A 20,083-nucleotide genomic window follows, 5' to 3' on the forward strand; every position below is an offset into this window, starting at 1 on the left:
CCTCCCTCAAGCACAGCTAGATAAATATCAAATTTTTCTGAACACCCAAGAAATCGATCAGAAGTCTTAGAGAACAAAACTGCACATCTATGATCTGCATCAAAATGAAAGAATTATAGGCTTTATCATATTAATAAGATTTCCTTTAACATTAATTCCAAAAGAATGTGTAGTGTCCCTCCATATTTCTTTCTTTCTTTCTTTCTTTCTTTCTTTCTTTCTTTCTTTCTTTCTTTCTTTCTTTCTTTCTTTCTTTCTTTCTTTTAACATCCAAGTTACTTAGCATATAGTGCAATAATGATTTCAGGACTAGAATCCAGTGATTCATCTCCTATGTATCACACCCACTGCTCCTCCCAACCAATGTCTTCCTCAATGTCCCTTGCCCATTTGGCCATCCATCCCCACCCAAAACTCTCCAGCAACCTTTAGTTTGTTCTCTGTGTTTAAGAGTCTCTTATTTTTTGTCCTTCTCCCTTATTTTTATATTATTTCTGCTTCCCTTCCCCTGTGTTCATCTGTTTTGTATCGTGGGTCTGGGCCCCTGGCTACCTATTTCTTGTCAGTAAGAGGGTTGGAAATCTTATCAGTACTGATACAGATTCAATTATGTGACACCCTCCCCCCCTTCCAGGATGGGAATAAAGGAAAGAGAAAAAGGGCCAGATTGTACCTCTTCCAATACTTACCATACTACGAGGCATTTTTACAAGATGAGGATTTGTTCCCAGTTCAGTTTGGTTTTGCTTTTATTACTTACAGAGACTCTTTCAGTATCATGGCAGACACTTTGATCATTCTTTACTCTCCAGGATGGGGTCCTTTCTTGTTGCTGCTGAGAAAGATTTCATTATCCTCCAGTTGAATTATGCAATACTTGAGCAAATTTTCTCTCAGTGTCACAAGTGACACTGTCTCCTATTTAAAAAAAAACTTTTTTTCAAATGTTTATTTTTGAGAGAGGGAGAGACAGAACATGATCAGGGAAGGGGCAAAGAGAGAGAGAGAGAGACAAAGGCACTGAATTCGGAGCAGTCTCCAGGCTCTGAGCTGTCAGCATAGAACCCGACACAGAGCTCAAACTCATATGAGATCATGACTTCAGTTGAAGTCAGATGCTCAACCATCTGAGCCACCCAGGCACTGAAACGGTCTCCTATTGTTTTATTTTACTCTCCCAACAAATAGATAGATTTTCTTAAGTTTCTTTCATGCTTTTATTTATTTATGCTTCTTGACTCTTACTAAAGAGATTGAGTCAACTTCTAGATTAACAACTACTGTAAATTGTTGAAAATTATTTAAATTGTAAGAAATTATATGAGATTATAAATTTAATAATGGATTATTTTTACAGTGTGATTGTCATTTTATACAGTTAAAACATAAGTTCCATTTTATGCTTTTAAAAAAATTTTTGGTACCCTTGAAAATATCAAATAAAATTAAACCATAAAGTAAGAAAGAATACAAAATTTTTATTTTAAGTCTTTTAAGACATCTAAACAGTTTTTGATGCAAAAAGTTATAAGCATTAATGTTTTTAAAAAAATTTTTAATGTTTGTTTATTTTTGAGAGACAGAGTGTGAGCGGTGGAGGGGCAGAGAAAGTGAGACACAGAATGTGAAGCAGGCTCCAGGCTCTGAGTTGTCACCACAGAGCTTGATGGGGGGCCCGACATGGGGTTCGAACTCAACAAAACTGAGATCATGACCTGAGCTGAAGTCAGACACTTAACTGACTGAGCCACCTAGGCACCCTCAAGCATTAATGTTTTTAAAATAATGTTAATGGTATTCAACTTAGTAATAAACCAGTGTCACTGACAGTTTTTCCAGATTTTCTTCTCTTATTTTCTTAAACTCTAAATAAGATGAAATCATTTGGTTTGGTCATAAGCAGCAACAGAATTGTGCTTTCTTATCAGTCAGTATTTCTTTGGTAATTATTTGTTTACCATTAAATAATTTATTACTTGCTATTCATCCCTACAATAAAAAAGGTTATTTATTACATAAAATTCATGTACTTTCAAATTCTTTGCTTAAGGTTGTTATACTTAAAGTTCATGTTAGTATGAAATAAAGCCATTTAATAATAATCCCAAAATATTTTTGTTTACATTTATAATCATATAATTAATAACCTAACACAAATCTCACATTTTTAAGTGAAATATCTGAAGATGGAAAAAACCTTTGCCTTTTGCATATATGAAATATTTCCTTATATTAAGTACTTTAAAAAAAAGTTGAAATCCTCTAAAGTATTTCAAGAAAATAAAGTTGAAAAAAATGAAATATTCCATTAAATTGATTCTAGGCAACATGTAACACCCATTTAGTTATGTCTTTAAAAGGGGATTGCTCAACACAGTTGGCATTGTTTCTCCAGCCGTGTTAGTGCAGAAAAAGTGTGACAAAATATTTGCTTTTGATTAGAGTTGGGACTTTCCCAGGAGAGAACAAGAAAAAAAGAGAGAAACAGGGAGTCAAGGATGTTTTCAAGGGAGGATTTCTTGTAATAGTGGAGTATAGAATCTAAGTTGGTTTGGGATGGAAGTGAGGTCATGAAGGGAATGGTAGATAATGAAAGAGTGAGAAGGAAAGTGGACTGGCAGTCTCAATTGTGTTTGAGGAATTTGAGTAAGATGAGACCTGAAGCCATTTAACTGGAAGATTAGGAGTGTCCAGAAAGTAAGATGTTTAATGACGAGAGTGCATAAGTACTAATAATAATAGCATCAAGGGATGAACAGAAAGAGCTAGTGTTTGATTTGAAATGGAGGAAAAGGCACTGAAGGTGAGGAGGTACAGTGATTCAGAGCGCAGTGCCTTGCATGGAGTAACCATGTGAATACCAAAGCCACCCAAGTGGTGCCAGGAGTAGGAAGAGAAAATATTACAAGGAGGGACATTCTAAAGTTGTTAACTAGTGAGATGTTGGTAGCTGGCTGCTACCAGGTGGATAGCTGATGGTCAGGTTGATGACAGAAGAGTTGGAGATTTTTAAAGATCAACGGAGAAGGAAAGATGGAAATGACTAGAATCAGCTTCCAGTGGCAAAAAATATGAAGGAAAATTTCCGAGAGATAGAAGATGAAAGACCATGTATTCTATGGGTGTCAATGTGGAAGGATTAGAGAGAGGATGGAACAAAATGAGAAACTGAAAATCGGGTTATAGGGAGTGCTGTGGGTTCAGCTGATGATGGAAGGCATACAGGGGTGGCAGGAGCAGGTGCTGGCAGGGATGCTAGTTTCTGTGGTGAGTGACAGGTGACATATAATGAGTTTAGTTGGGCTGGTCTCTTGAAGGGTTTAGTAGCTGCTGTAAATAAAATGCACGGTGCCACTGGGATGCTCTTCTCCCCTGGAGCTCCTGGGTAGTGATTGCCAAGGAGTACACGAATGCCAGCTCAGAAATCTACTGTCCTGTGAGGAGCAAGAGGCTCTCTGAGAGGCAGGGCTGTGTTTGGTTGAGCATAGGTCATCTCAGCAGGAGCAGGAGATCAGCCCTGTTTGTTCTCTTTGGAAGCTCTGTATTGAATCTCCTCTAACAAAAGACTTTCACAAACCCTGAACTTAGGCGCTCAGACTTAAAAAGAATAGCTCTAATTGTGTAATGAGGAAATAAAGGCTAGGGTGTGGGAGAGGGGGTTGCTGTTGGACAACACTGCCAAGATGCTTTGTGCTCCTGGAGAAGCCTTTTCTTTTCTTTTCTTTTCTTTCTTTCTTTCTTTCTTTCTTTCTTTCTTTCTTTCTTTCTTTCTTTCTTTCTTTTTTTTTTTTTTTTTTTTTTTTTTTTTTTTTTTTTTTTTTTTGCCTGTGGACTGCTGTAACAACTGATAATAATGATACAATGGTGTTACAGAAAAGTAGCCTTTTGTTCTAAGGACAATAAAAAAAAGCAATGACATGTGGTTAGTTTATTTTTTCATTATTTGGTATGAAATGGGAACAATCTCAGCTTCATTGAAATAACACTGACTTCTGCACACAATTAAAACTGGTAAACAGAGTTGGGGTGCCTGGGTGGCTCAGTTGGTTAAGTGTCTGATTTCAGCTCAGGTCCTGATCTCACGGCTGGTGAGTTCAAGCCCAGCCGTGACAGCTCAGAGCCTGGATCCTGCTTTGTTTGGATTCTGTGTCTCCTTCCCTCTCTCTCCACCCCTCCCTCTCCCCCAAAATGAATAAACATTATTTTTTTAATAAATAAATAATGGTAAACAAAGTTCAGTGTCCAAGGATACATCATAGCAATAGAAAACTAATTCAAGATAGAGTGGTTCTTTTAAATTTAATTCTTCAGGTAAAGTCTAAATCTTATTAGAGTTTTGAACTTATGAAAATGGAGAGCTCCTCCTTTAAAAAATCACTGTAAAGAGGTAAAATTACACTATATCTTGCAAAAGACAGAATAGAAAAGCCTAGTATTACAGGAAGAACAAGAAGAATTATTTCAAATGTTATTCAGCCCTCTCTCAAGATATGTGTTGAAAAATCAATGCTGATAAAGATCAGTATTGAGTAGAGAGTAATTTTAATCCTCAAATCCATGCCCTTGTTAACTTGTCCCAGATTTTTACAAATTTTTACAAAGGACTTTCCTAAAAAAATAGGAAACGTTTATGCATATAAATTGTTGACAACTATAATCTTAAAAGTATCATTACTTTTGATGAAATAATACATTTCACTGTTCAAATCCTTGGTTTCTAACTGCATTTATTGACTTGAGAGCGAGAAGGGATATTGCAGAAGTATCTATCCCATCTTGATGCCCTTAAGCAGTACAGCACTAGAATTACCCAAAAGATGTGAAAACTACTGTTATATTTTGCTTCTTGCATGAAACCTTTCCCTTTCAATTTCCTAGCACTGTGCTGCTCAGCCTGCCATCCATCTCACTTCCAGTTTAAATCTTAGTTTTACCTGCCCTTTAAGGCCTCCCATCAAGTAATTTCTCTGGTGAAATGTATCTTGACTGTCTTAAAACCTGTAAAATGACGTAACTACATGAGAGATTGCATGCCCTTTGAGTCTATGTCCCTCATTACCATCATTATCACATAATTGTTTTCTGAAGGTATAATCTTTTTTTCCTATTCCTATCCTAGATATATATTTTCAAGCATAAACACTACAGGAATATTTCTTTGTTTTCCCCATGTTTATCATTTCCAGTAAACAAAACGATCCCTTATATTTTATTAATCCTCAATGCACAGACTTCATACCCATGTGCGTCCTACTGTGAGGAAGTGGGTGAAAAGAAATAGAGGATGCTAACTTATACTCCAGTCGAGAAGTGAAATAAATGTGTTTGCTCATTCAGCAAATATTTATTAAAATATAAATGGAAACAATACATGTCTGTCAACCACATATAATAAATTGGGTGTAAAGATGTGCAGGGAACTATGAAGGTTGTAAAATTCCGAGTTTGTCGGTTCAAGTTATCAGTGAGAAACCTTCCACTTTTCTTTTAAACATGTGCTGTAGCTCTTCTTTTGTCTGCATTCTGATCTGAGGACTCTGTAACCTGGCTGAGTTCCACAGTGCTGTTTCTTTGAGTATACAAGTAATTTCCTAACTGACATCTAAGAAGAAGTGAACCTCCCAGTGGATAGAAACATGGATGTCATGACACTTCCTGTGTAAACCCATTAAACTTCCTCCGCAGGTGTTACAGCTTTGGAATGTTCTGCTTTCATCAGCTCACAGTCTCTGTTCTGTGGGTTGCACAAGGTTAAGGTACTTGAACTTCTTTAAAGAATAAATGGATTGCCATTGTGGAATCAATTGTGGAAGTGGAAAGAGTTACCGTGATCTTATATATCAAATACAAGCCCGTGGATGTTGTGATGAAAAGGCAGTAGAATGTTTCAGAGTTGTACCTGGAGTGAAAAATTTCCTTTCAAGTCAAAAAATGAAGTAGGATTGAAACAGTAACTGCTGCTTCTCAAATCTGAACAGCCCTGCCTATGTCCCCTGTGATATCTAGACAGATAGTGACCAGGAGCTTTACTGTATAAAGTGCCAGTGATGCTGAACTCGTCATCTCCTCCAGGCTCCAGATCCCTGGGTCTCAATTCCATGTCTGTTGTCTACCTGCAGGCAGGGAAGGGCTGGTGAGTTATTGACTCTAAGAATCTTGACCACCTGGGAAACGAAGACCTGCTCCTCTGTGTTCTCTCCCTTTTTTGCTTGTTCAACAAACACCTTCCTTCTTCCCCCAATGCTAAACAAATGATAAGAATGGTTATTTAGTTTATATAAGACAGATCATAACACTAAAAAAAAAAGAAAAAGAATAGAAAGTGTAAAAGAAGGTAGTAAATGGAGTTGGAGAGAGGGGAGAGGAAGAGAAAAATTGTACTATAAAGTCAAAGTTAAGGTGAGCTCCTGCAATTGAGAAGAAAAGTAGCCCTGAGATTCTGGTGAACAAAGCAAAAAGTTGAAGCATGTAAGATTCTTAATAGATTGTCAAAGGAAACAAAATTTTTCCTAGCTCTGTATTATTAGAAGAATTTATCACCTGGACCTTAAAATAGGGACCACTGGACAACATAATGGATGGAGGCAGCATTAGCAATTTTATTAAAACTCCGTCCCATTGGCATTTCTTAGATCTTTCCTAGATAAATTATATTTAATATGTAAAGGTTGCAACTGACACTCAAACTGCTATTATTATGTTAAAAAGTCTATGACAATTTTTTCAAATACTTCAGTTCTCTACTACCCACTACCTCCAGCCCCTAATTCCCTGCTTTATTACCTGTAGTATTCTGATTATTCATAGTACAGGTTTCCCCCCACAATGGGAATAATCCTAAAAAGGCACATGTGAACCCTAGAATCTTAAATTGGTATGTGACATACAGGGTCATCTATTCTAGTAGATCTCAAACCTGGCTCTTCATCATAATTCCCTGGAAAGCTTTGTAAAAATCAGATCCCCAAACCCAGCTCACAAAGATTCTGGTTTAGTAGTTCTGGGTTTTGGCTGAGAAATCTGTTTTGGTTTTCCTTTTTAATGTTTTGAAAGAAACTATTCTACATAGACATTTAGGGATCATTAATCTGATTCATTCTCCCATCTAATATGGAAATTTTCAGTCCACACTGCTGAGAGTCCCATGTTCAGGGATACCCCAGCTTTGTGAGAAAAGATGTCCCTTATAGGAAAGTTCTGATGTCACATCATATTTTTCTACTGACTCAGTTACTTTAAGAATGTTTCATTTAACGTCTTGAAAGATTTTTTAAAGTTTGTCTTTGAGAGAGAGAGAGAAAGAGAGAGAGAGACTGAGAGAGCCAGGTAGGGGCAGTGAGAGGAGAGAGAGAGAATCCCAAGCAGGCTCCATACTGTCAGCCCATCGTGGGGTTCAGTCTCATGAAACATGAGATCATGACCTCAGCCAAAATCAAGAGTCTGACACTTAACCAACTGAGCCACCAGGTGCCCCTCATTTAATTTTTTTACTAACCATCCTTTGTTAGGGACTGCTAAACTTTCTAAATTTTTCTGTTCCTATAACTGCATGTGAAATATTTAATGATCTTGCAAAAAATGTAAATGCATCAGGGGAACTCTATTAACATAATTCTTTAGGGAATTCTTTTAAGTAATTTACAATTTACACTTTACTTAAGAATTTACAATTCTAAGTAAAATTGTGCCATGTGGCCATCCATCCTTAAAGGGTATATATTGTAAATTGGAATATATTTTATTAAAGTTGACAAGTCTTATACCTTATCTGTTTCAACTACAAAAATATTTGGACATCTTTATATCAGTAATACTGTCAAGCTGATATCTTCATTGAAGGTAAATCTTAATTATTTCCATTGGTTTTTTAAAATGTAATTTGGATTTATTTACTTACAGTAATTACTATTTTGAATGCTTCTGTAAAAATTCTGCTTCTAAGAAACCACTTTCATTTCACTACTTACACTCCTGATGTTTAGAATGTGACCTGAATTGAAGATCTTAGACTGTTTAACATGAATAATAAATGACTAGAATAATTTATGAGGGATGCATTTCAAATTAAGTGAATAACAAAGAAATAAAATTTCACATTAAAACATTGAATATAGTCTCCTAAGAAAGATTCATCAGGACTGTGAGTCCCATGTGGTAATCAGGACTATGTGAAATGGCATAAAAATAAACTTAAGGTAGAGGAAAATAAATTAATTAGATCTGTCATATTTCTCAAGGGGAAGGAAATATGTAAAAGAGCATTTACTTTGTGTCTGCACATTAGGAAGGCTAGTTGACTATGCAAGTGTTTTCTGTCTTCTTCACATTTTGGGGATATAAATTGATCAGGTGTTCAGCATAAGAGTCTGGAGAAGTTAGGAAATAATTAGACCGGATGAGGCCGCTCATTCACAGATGTCAAAGCATATATAGCTGGAATCCATGTAATATCTTCACACAGGCTGCTATTTGGATATTGTTTGTCAGTGCAGAGTACAGCAGTTAAAAAGCTGCTTCCTTCCAGGGGACTCCGGAGTCAAGAAGCAGGCTAGGCACCGGGTCATCATTCAGCTGCCAGCCAATGGAGGCAGGGACTGCACGGACCCGCTCTACGAAGAGAGAGCCTGTGAGGCCCCTCAAGTGTGCCAGAGCTACAGGTAATAGAGTTCTAAACAAAACCGTTGTAAGCTGTGCACTGAGCACACACTACAAGACCGTTTTCTGTTCGACGATGAGAGAAGGAAGCCAGCGCTGTCCCCCAGGCTCAGTGGAGTCTGTAGGATGTATGGCTGTGCATGTCATCTCTTGCCTCTTTAAAGTTGCTGCTCCACCACTGGAATTATCTCCAGGGAGACACACACTTGTGTACGTTTCCAAACTGTATCACTAGCTCCGGGGAATTGGGGAAGTTCCTTATGTTGATAGAAACTATAAGAAATTCAGAAAAGTGGGGGCACTTGGGTGGCTCAGTCTGTTGAGCGTCCGACTTTGGCTCAGCTCATGATCTCATAGCATGTGAGTTCAAGCCCCGCGTGGGGCTCTGTGCTGACAGCTCAGAGCCGGGAGCCTGCTTCGGATTCTGCGTCTCCCTTTCTCCCTGCCCTTCCCCTACTTGTGCTCTGTCTCTCTCTCCCTCTCTCACATATAAATAATAAACATTTTTAAAAATTTAAAAAAAAAGAAATTCAGAAAATGGTTAATAATTATGAAACACAAAAGCAGTTCCATTCCAGATAGAGGAATAAATAGTCTAAGCATGCTTCCCCTGACTCAAAAGAGCACCTGTTCCTCATATATGCTGGCATTCTGGCTCACAAAATGACATCTTTATTTCAGTGATGCTAACAAGATGTCTGTTCTGTTCATTTGTGGCCACCTCAAGGAAAACTAAGGTGATTCAAGCAGTTTATGATCATGTGGATAATTATTAGGGAAAATTTTCGCCATAACTATGAAAAGAAGGCACCTAACTGAAACTTTAAGCGGTATATCATTGCAATCTGATGACAAATGAAGCATTAGGGCATTAATTGATAGAAGGTGTGATCAAAAATAACTTAAGGTGTATCTGATGGCAAGTCTGCTGTCTTAATTTACCTGTATTTAATGCTGATACGACAGACGGTATAATCACATGTTTACTATGAGCACTGCCTGACAACTCTCAGCCCAAACTTATTTCTTTGGGGGATTTGTTTTTGTAAAATGTATTGTGATCGCAGTTTCTGATTTACACCTACATTGTTAACCAAATAATAAAAGGCTCCTGACCTGAATACAGTTTCATAACTTGAATATAAAATAAACATAACTTATTTAAATGGGATGCATCACTTCTAGTACTATAGCTTACACTGATGCCAGTCCTAATCAATAAAAAGGCTAAATGCGGTTGTACTTGAAACTAATGTGAGAAGTATTAACTGTACTTCACTTTTTTAACACAAGGCTAAGCGCATGGATAGAGTTCAGTTCTGTAGAAAGCGACCATGATGGACTCTTGTCTCCACTGCCATAGAAAGTACTTTTATAGTTAATGCTCCTTTTTTCTGTGTCTTGATAGAGATCTAAACTACACTTAGATAGGACTGAACATTTTCAAATAAATTCCCCTTTGCGGCGCTCGGAGTCATGTTTCCGTGCCACCATAGGTCTCTGGTTCGCCTTGTGTGTTTGCTTCCTCTGTGTGAGGCTTCTGTTCTCCTCTTGTAGGTGGAAGACTCACAAATGGCGCAGGTGCCAGTTAGTCCCTTGGAGTGTGCAACAGGACAGCCCTGGAGCCCAGGAGGGCTGTGGGCCCGGACGACAGGCAAGAGGTGAGAGGCCCCATCCCACAGCCGATCGATTTGCTTTTCAGTTCTTCAACGTCGCTAACTTAACCACTAGCTTAATGAGTTTGCCACTTTGACGCTATGCTTAGCAAACAGAGCAGATGTCAGTCTCTTACCACCCATTCTACCTAACACAGAAACATGGAAAATCATCGTTTTAAATTGTGTCCCTTGTTGTTTGACATTAGACTATAACTCCTCTGGTTGAAGTTTTCTTTCATTCCTATTTAAGATAAAACGAGCTCTTGAGAAGCTCATGACTATTGTACCCTGCACCTTGTTTGGGGTTTTTTGGTTAGTTTTTGGATCTTGGTGTTCCATAACAGTTTGTTTGTCACCTTAAGCGTCAATACGATCCTTGGAGTGCGTGGGTGGCTCAGTCGGTTAAGTGTCCACCTTCAGCTCAGGTCATGATCTCACAGTTCGTGAGTTCAAGGCCCGCGTCGGGCTTATGCTGACAGCTCGCTACCTGGAGTCTGCTTTGGATTCTGTGTCTCCCTCTCTCTCTGCCCCTCCCCTGCTCACATTCTGTGTGTGTGTGTCTCTCTCTCTCTCTCAAAAATAAATAAAAAACATTTAAAAAAAAAGAGTCAATATGATCCTTATATCCTTGCCTTTATGTACTATATGGGTGCATGCATGTAATATAATTGGTTAACTTACCAGAAATTTTCAGCAATGACATCCCTAATGTTGTCATGGCTATGCCCAATTCTATTCATATTCAGTACTGATTTTTAAATGGCAGATTTATTTACTCAAAATCTGCCATATGTGGACTGCAATCTGTCTGCACTACTAGATAATACCGAATCTTGCAGAAATGAGAGATGGAATCATTTCCAACATTTACTGGATAGTATGATTATTTACTAGATACTGTGGGTAATACATTTCAAGCTCTGGAACATGTTGTTTATACTTGTAGCAAGTTCAGTCTTTAGATATTATGATTGTTTTTACTCATATTGACTTATAGCATGTAGTTCCTGATACATATTTAAAATGTAGCTGAATACATAATTGAATACCCAGCCACCTTTTTTTTTAATTCATACAAATATGTTTTGCCCCTCATTTGTAGTTACGTATGTGATAGTGATCCAAAAGTCTGGGCACACAGAATTCCAGTTTTTGTTGATAGTGATCCTTTACAGTGAAAGGATTGCTTCTTTCTAAGTTGTTTTTTTTTTTTTTTTTTTTTACTTAGAAGGAAGGGCAGAGAAAAAGGGACAGAGAGAGAATCCCAAGAAGACTCCACACTGTCACTGCAGAGCCAGACACAGGGCTTAAAGTCATGAACCTTGAGATCATGAGCTGAGCTGAAATCAAGAGTCAGGTGCTTGGCTGATTGAGCCACCCAGGCGCCCTGGATTGCTTTTTAAATTTGAGATATAAAGCTCCTTTTTGATAAAATCTTCTACTTTTATCATCATCCTTTTAGAAATCTTTATTTGAAACATAAAATTTAGCTTATAAATAATACTAACTACCTAGTGATTTTTAGAACTTTATTTCATATGCTTAATTTTCCTTATTTATCCTCCACCATCAGCAGTGGCTCAAGCATAACTGTCTCTGTTATAGTTATAGAGCCTTAGGTATTTAGAATTGAAAGTCATTTTCCCCATTTCAAACCATTCATCGAGAAATTGAGTGATACAAGTCCTTCTTGTTCTACCTTGCTCATTCCTTCTGAGTCAAGCAAACACCTGCATGCAACTCAGGCCCCACATAGAGTTTATAATATAACAGACTTGAGTAGGGAAATCAGGAAACACGAGTTTTAGTCTCATTCTTTCACGAACACAGGATAAGGCTTGCTCATCCCTTCACCTTCCTGGGTCTCAGTTAATTTAAATGAGGAAAAGAAAAAGAAAAGAGGGTTGGACCAAATGATCTTTCAGGGTTTTTCCACTTTTGATATTCTACAATCTATGCACACGTAATTCGCAAGGATCGAAGTGTGAAATTACGTTAGGCAAAACAGATGAATTTCTATAGAACACCACTGGAGGAAATCTGAGATAGGGTAAAAGCAGCACAAGTGTGAAAACAGCTCCAGTTCCAAACTCTTCCTTAACCACTACACAACTGTGTTTCATTCATTTCCTCCCCCAGAGGCTGAGAGCATAACAATCCCCACAGCACTTTGTACATAGTAAGTCTTCCTTCAGTGTTAACTCTTTACCCTTCCTGCTAGGTCATGGCCCCGGGGAATGTGCACAGAGGTCATTGTTGGCATAAATGCAACCATTTTAACATGGGCCTTTTGGTTTTTGACACACAATCTGCATAAAGACTGTTCTTTCTGTGATTACTGGCAATCATCTCATATCCATATCTGAAAACCTCTGTTCATTCTTCCTCCTAGGTAATGGGGCCTTCAGCTTCCTCAGTGCTACTGTCTCCTGCCTTTCTGGTCGTTCCATTCTTGCTTTCCCGTTACTGGTGCCTCTTCGTCTGCCTATACTTATATAATGTTTTCTAATCTCGGTATACTCGTCAGACCTCTTACTCTACCTCGACAATCTTTTCTATTTCCAGGATATCTGGGAAGAGAAAGTTGCATTGTAACAAATCATTTCTGCATCAATATATTCAGAAGAAACCCTTTAACTTCCATGTGAAGATAGCCTTTTTCTTTGTTGCCTTGGTAGATTAAAGATTGTTAGAGTCTATATTCCTACAGAAACTTGAAATGAGGAGAATTAGGAGTAGAGAAATATCTTTTGCTAGTGGCAAAAAGGCAGAATTTTCCTCCTTTGATGGTCAAGGCTGTTTTCAGAACTCTGCATGATCAACCTATCAATTTCTTGCTATTTTCCTTTTTGTTCTTATCGGATCAGAGACCTAAATACCAACTGGTGCTGTCTTTTGATGATTCAAATAATTGTATGGTCAGGATTAGCATCAATCAGCAAGAACTATAGAGAAGCTACCCCATCCTGTCCTGTACAGCAGACTTTCTAGTTGGTCATTCATTCAACCATGATTGAATTCAGAAGACTGTATAGAAAGAGCCACATGTGTCAGGAAGGAATGCATATGTTTAAGCCAGGGAGCTTCCATTTGGTTAGGGAAATGGTATCACTGGTGAAAGACTGAAACTAACCCATTGCAAAAGCAGCCATTTGAAACTAAAGGGCTTAAGAAAGACCTAAAGAAGGCTGAGACTTGTCTTGTACCATAGCATTAGAATAAATAGAAAGGAGAGGGGATAAGATCAATTATACAAGCTAAGCATTTGGGGAAAGAAAAAGCAAAAACATTAAATGTGTTCACAGAAAAAGTAGGTAGGTGGAATCTCCGGAGATGTGAGCTACAACCTGGGGTCATTTTGTAGGAGGCTGTAAATATCAAGATCTTGTTTAGTATTTTAGACCTTGTTCAATAAGTGGTAGACGCAAGGACCTGATGAAAGCACTGTTTAATCTGTCAGCATGTACAGACTAAGCTAGAAAGATAAGACATGTGGGTCTGGATGCAAGCTAGACACTGTCGTATAATGTGAGGCTGAAGTAATAGGGGCTTAGACTGGAATCAGTAGTGGGAATGGACAAAAGTAAGTCGATTTCAACACACAGTAGAGGAAAATAACTTTAGCACTTAGTGGCAGACTGTAGAAGCAGAGATAGAAATAAATGAGTCAAAGATGATCATGTGGAGGGGCACTGGGGTGGCTCGGTCAGTTAAGCATCCAACTCTTGATTTCGGCTCAGGTAATGATCTCATGGTTCGTGAGATTGAGCCCTGGGTAAGGCTCTGCACTGACAGCATGGAGCCTGCTTAGGATTCTCTCTCTCCCTCTCTCTCTCCCCTCCCCAAGCTTGCTCTCTCTTTCTCTTAAAATAAATGAATAGACTTAAAAACTATATGATCATATGGATATTTTATATTGTGCATTAGAGATGATGGCAGGGGAACCAACTGGAAATATCAGAGTATGTATTAAAATGTTCAAAAGTCTCTATAGAGATTGCTTAGGACAGCCAGTAGAAATTTGAGTGACATTTCCATAAAAGAATTTGATGAAGCCCAAGGAGAAGCTAAGATTTCTACAATATTTTATATACAGAAGGAAAAAGGGTTATTGTATTTTCCATTTCTCTAATCTGTTTGCATTTGTATACTCGTTAAGCATTTCTTCTTACCTAAAGAACTTTAATGATATTAGCTTCAACTTACTGTTCCCTTGCTTGGCTTAGAAATGACAACATATGAAGTAAAATATGAGATTGCTAACTTTACCACTCTATGATTCTAAAGATAGAAATTTTTGTCTCATGGCTTTTATCAAACTATTGGTCTAGACCAGTTGTCAGCAATCAATGGTCTGTGCATCTAATCTTCCCCACGGCCTAGTTTTTGTTGTTGCTGTTTTGTTTTGTTTTGTTTTGTTTTGTTTTGGCATTTAAGGGTTTATTGGAACACAGCTGCACCTATTTCTTTATCTATGGTCTAGGCTGCTACCATGGAAATGAGACAAATTTGAGCAGTTGTGACATGAACCATATGGTCCACAAAGCCAAAAATATTTACTAGCAAGCCCTTTACAGAAAAAGTTTGCTGACCTAAACTCTGAAGCCATGTAATCAGTAATATAGTCACAACTTCTAATAGTACAGTCATTACTCAAGATCAGAAAATCCCTGAAGTTTTTCTGGTCACTTGGGAAGAAGTTTTTTCATTCAATTCAACAATAAAGTAACTATTTTAGATATGAGAGTCATAGACTTTAAACACTATCGCAGTGGTAAAATACCTTTAGAATGAAATTATAGCATTCTTTGTAGGGGGGTAGGAATAAAAACTTGGCTCTAAAACTTTATTAGTAAAAACTTTTTTTAAAAAAAAAGTTAAAACCAGATTATACATGAGATATGGAAGACAAATGAGAAATCCCTCATAATTCCCCTGTCTAGATGGTCAGTCATATCCAAGAACTGGACATTAATAGTTAATTTACTGGGCGCACCTGGGTGGATCAGTCGGTTGAATGTCCAACTTTGGCTCAGGTCATGATCTTGCAGTTTATGAGTTCCAGCCCCGTGTCGGGCTCTGTGCTGACAGCTCGGAGCCTGGAGTCTGCTTCACATTCTGTGTTTTCCTCTGTCTCTCTCTCTGTCTCTTTCTCTCTCTCTCTGCCCCTCCCCTGCTCATACTCTGTCTCTCTGTCAAAAATAAATAAACATTAAAAAATTTTTTAAAAAGTTAATTTACTAAGTATACATAGAAAGGAAAGAATGTGTGTCTCGTATGTACCACTCAGCAGAACACTTACAAAATCACCTATTATGATTCAGATTTTCTCAAATGATTTGAACCTTGCACAGTAGTAGAAAAATAAAACTCTAAATTCTATTTTTCCAGCTTACAAGCCAACTGTCCAAGGTTTCCTCTGTTCCAGTCACCTACTCCTATCTTTTAGCCAACTGTTAAGAATAAAGCAGCTATTATGGACAGAGTTTCATTTTTGCTATTAATAGCACAGTTGTTCTCATTGTAGGAATTATCTGTGTTGATGCATTGCAAAAGATTTGGGCAGCAGTTATGTTCCCAGAGTCTCTTGAACAAGTAACTAACTATAACTGCTTACCATCCCAGCTTCAACACTCACTGTAAAGCAAATTAGTCAAAATCAGCCTTAGTCAGAAATGACTTAGCATGACACAGATGGAAGAGTATAGGAGAATTCTGTTCCAACCACATAAATGTAGTCTTGACAAAGGCTACATTCTATATATTTCAGAACCATTACATCAGAACATAAAGTGCTTTGAAAGAAAATTGATATGCTCTGAAAATTTGAAAAGTACATTGGAATTTATGTGCCTATTTATGACCCAATCCCATTACATTTGAAAGGAAAAGTGAAATAATGGTGAAGGAAAATTTTGTATCAAGCATTCCCACAATCACATAATTTTCACCCAGTCTTCTCTAAATTGAATTTGCTACTCTGTTACAAACAGAATATTTGCCTTTGTTTATCAAGTGTATCTATAAAAACATTAGAAATCCCCTATAAAATAAATGCTTAAAACTTTGTGTTTCAGTCTTCTTAGGCTGCTGTAACAAAACACCATAGACTGGGTGGCTTAAACATAAAAATTTATATCTCACAGTCTGCAGGCTGGAAAGTACAAAATCAAGTTGCTAGCCAATTCAGCTCCTGGTGAGGTCTCTCTTTCTAACTTGGAGATGATCATTTTCTTGCTATGTCCTCACATGACGGAGGGAGAGAGCAAGCTCTCTGGTCTTTCCTTACAATGGCACTAATCTCATCATATGGACCCAGACCTCATTTATGCCTAATTATTTCCCCAAAGCTATGTCTCCAAGTGCTATCACATTGGGGAGTGGGGCCTCAACGTATGAATTTCTGGAGGACACTGTTAAGTCCACAGCAATAATGAAGGGCATTGTCTTTAAATAAAATGTCTATCCCACTGTACACAAGTGTCAGTTTGTTGATATAGCTGTCTCACAAAGCTGTGGAAACAGGTTAACACTAGTCCCTAAAAGCCAGTTCAAACTTCCTGAATATCGTTCAGTGCAATTTATTCTTTCATAAAACTAGTATTTGTTGAGTACCTGCTACGTGTTGCTTGTTGCCTATGTGGTAGTGGGCCCAGGCTGTCAAGAGAATAAAAGTATATGATAAATATTTTGTGTTTATTTCTTAATGATGGGAAATATACTAAGGGTATATGTGATTTTGGTTCTAAGCATATTAGTAATACATTAATAATGTGTATGCACAATAACCACTAAAGAAGTAAGAAAACATAAAAAGAGGTAAACACTGATAGGGTATAGTGACAGAGGAAATGACATTTGAATCTAGGATGACATAAGCAAAAAAAAAAGGCACGAAATAAAATCTGTATTTGTGGGGAATAGTGCATTGAGCAGTTTATCTATTGTTCCTATGAATGAGTTAGAGGCCAAGGGCCACACTCAGGAGGATTTGAGTGTCAGGAGAGGGCTGAGGAGAGGAAGAAGGAATATTTTTGCAATAGGAAATTAGACGTAGTGATGAATTTTAGCAAAGCTTTAAATATTGGGAATGATGAAATCCAAGAAATTTTATCTAATGGTATGAGAAATAGAGGAGAAAGAGATATTTTGAAGGAGGAATAGACCATATTTGTCTACCTTAAAAATTAAATCATTCTTAAATGTTATAGAGAAATTAGAGGGCCTTTGAAATGGGCATCTTTCCTATAATATTGTCAATATAGAAAATAGAAGTAACATGAAATTATGTTCACATTCTAATCTTTAAGTGAATAGACAGCTTATCCTTGCTTTATACTATTTGAGTCACTTGTGTATAAACATTTAGTAGAACAATAAACTTTTACTCTCTTCTCTCTACTCGTATGTCGGCCATTTGGATGACCTTTAGAAGGCTAACTTTTACCAGTTGGTCAGTGACTGTATCATTGAAACGTAGCCATAATAGCTGTAGCTAGAGTTACTATTAGACTTACATTCAAAATTAAATACATGGCTCATAATAATGACAATTTTGGACAATTTATTTTTTTCTCTAAACTGCCCTAAGGAGATATGTTAATTAGTACTATTTAAAATGCATATGTATTATTCCAGTGTTTATTATCTTATGACACATTTATACCAAGAGTATGATGCAAATGTATCATAGGTTAGATAATGAGATTTCATAAAAATAACCTCAGATTTGCTCTTGTTCAAACTCCTTGTTGATCTTCATGCTGTCTCCTACCAAGTGTACTTCCTATGGAACTATGGTTAGATGGAAATATGGTTAATAATTCCCAGGGTTGAGCTTGCCTATCCTAATCCCCCACCCCCTCTGCATCCTTGCCTGCCAAGGAATGTTCATTATAATGTTGACCTGTCACTAAGATCTGATGTCACTCCCTTTATGTGGAAGCCAGTAGGATTCCAGATGTATTCTCAAATGGATCACAAAAAAAACCTCTTTAGTAATATGCCTTGTATGGCAGAGACCTTCCTGGTCCTGAATCATCTGTTGCTTAAAAAGTTTATAAAGGGAAAATCGGGGTGGGGGTGGGGGTGGGGGAGGAAGTTCTAATTCTCCCTCTACCAGAATTAAATCTAAATGATTTTGCAGAATGTGAAATGTAAGTATTTAACTAAAGTCTAATGAAGTTATTTTTTATGAGCAAATATGCTAAATATTGTGCTTAAATCAAGTGGCTTAAGCTATATTGATGCCCTGGGCATTACCCCTTTACTTCAACTCAGGCCCATTTTATTCTTTTTAAAAGATTACATATTAGAGGCATTATCAAGGTTAGGCCCAGAATATCTGGGTTAATTTATCTCAGATTACATTACACATTAATGTCTTGATTTTCAGAGATTGTTATGCAATGAGAAGAAACAGAATGAAAGTGGAAAAAGAACTAGGTAGGAAAAAGGAAAGCTCAACCTAACTCAAAGAACAAAGGAACTTGCTTTAAAGATATTTTGCAGATGGGGTGCCTGGGCATCTCAGTCAGTTAAATGTCCAACTCTTAATTTTGTCTCAGGTCATCATGTCACAGGTTCATGAATTCAAGACCCACATTGGGCTCCCCAAGCTGACACTGCAGAGCCTGCTTGTGATTCCTGCTCTCTCCCTCTCTGTGCCCCTCCTACACGCATACTCTCTCTCAAAATAAATAAATAAACTTTTTTAAAAAGAAATTTTGCGGAGATATGATTTAAAAAATCTATTTCTGGTTGATATACATATTAGTTACCACCCAATATTTTTATACACTTAGAATGCTTTTTATTTACAAAACTATTTTTTTAATTCTAGAATTATTTCTATATTTAAATGCTTTGGTTTAATTTCTTATGAATATTAGCATCCTAGTTGATTTGGGGATTTGGGTTTTGTTTTATATCTCTGCAAGAGCCCCATCATAAAATTATTATTAGCATGTGTATTTTTTTTAAATAGCTCATAAAATAAGCTTGATACTGTGATGTGTCTACAATGGTTGCTCAGTGCTGCATTTGTTGCGAGATGCAGTTAGTTAGCCCCTCTCGGGTCCCTCTCCTGACCTACTCCATTGGGAGCTGATTATTACTTTGAGTAAGTCCTCATTCAAGGACTTTCACATACATTCACATGTATTATTAGCCTCAATGAGACAGAGGAATCATTGGTAACTATTTGGGATCAATACCAAAAAAAGTACATTTCTTTCCATTCTGCTGGAGTTCTATTCACGAGTTGTAATGAGAAAATATTTTGGCAGACTTGTCAGTGAAAATCTCTTCTACACAGAGAAAGCCCAGGATCATTACAGCCACCTAGTAAACAACTGGAGCCCTCTTGCATTATTTATGGGTTTGGTCTTATTTCTAAGCACAATTAGGTCTCTCGGTAACCAGCTTTCACTCACATTAAGCTTTTTCTTTTTCATTTCTACATGATTCGTTCTCACTTTGGCCATTTTTTTTTCATTAACACTATAGGAAAAAAAAAATCACTCTTCTAATCATTCAATCAGCTGAACACGTTCTGTCTCTAATGCTGCCCAGACGCCGCTGTTGTGAGGTAAACCATGTTAATATTACTCAATTTACCAAATAACATCTCATAGCTCCTTGAACTCTTTCTTTACATATAATCCAGCAGCTTTCACTGCACCAGGGCATTGATCTTCTGTTTCCTGTAATGAACTTCTATGTGCACATTTGAGATCTAGTAATTTATTTCACTCTGATGATTCAAATGA

The 20,083-nt window shown here is 37.3% G+C and overlaps 1 protein-coding gene across 3 annotated transcripts in view; it reads left to right on the forward strand.

Annotated features, from left to right (window-relative positions):
- Window positions 1–20,083, forward strand: part of THSD7A (thrombospondin type 1 domain containing 7A) — a 446,765-nt gene that overhangs the window by 357,849 nt on the left and 68,833 nt on the right. For all 3 annotated transcript variants that reach the window (XM_058724979.1, XM_058724982.1, XM_058724980.1), the window contains 2 exons: window positions 8,525–8,657; window positions 10,213–10,316. In XM_058724979.1, coding sequence (XP_058580962.1) covers window positions 8,525–8,657; window positions 10,213–10,316 — 237 coding nt within the window. The remainder of the gene's footprint in view (window positions 1–8,524; window positions 8,658–10,212; window positions 10,317–20,083) is intronic.

This window comes from Neofelis nebulosa, chromosome 4 (assembly GCF_028018385.1).
Source record: "Neofelis nebulosa isolate mNeoNeb1 chromosome 4, mNeoNeb1.pri, whole genome shotgun sequence".
Taxonomy (NCBI): Eukaryota; Metazoa; Chordata; class Mammalia; order Carnivora; family Felidae; genus Neofelis; species Neofelis nebulosa.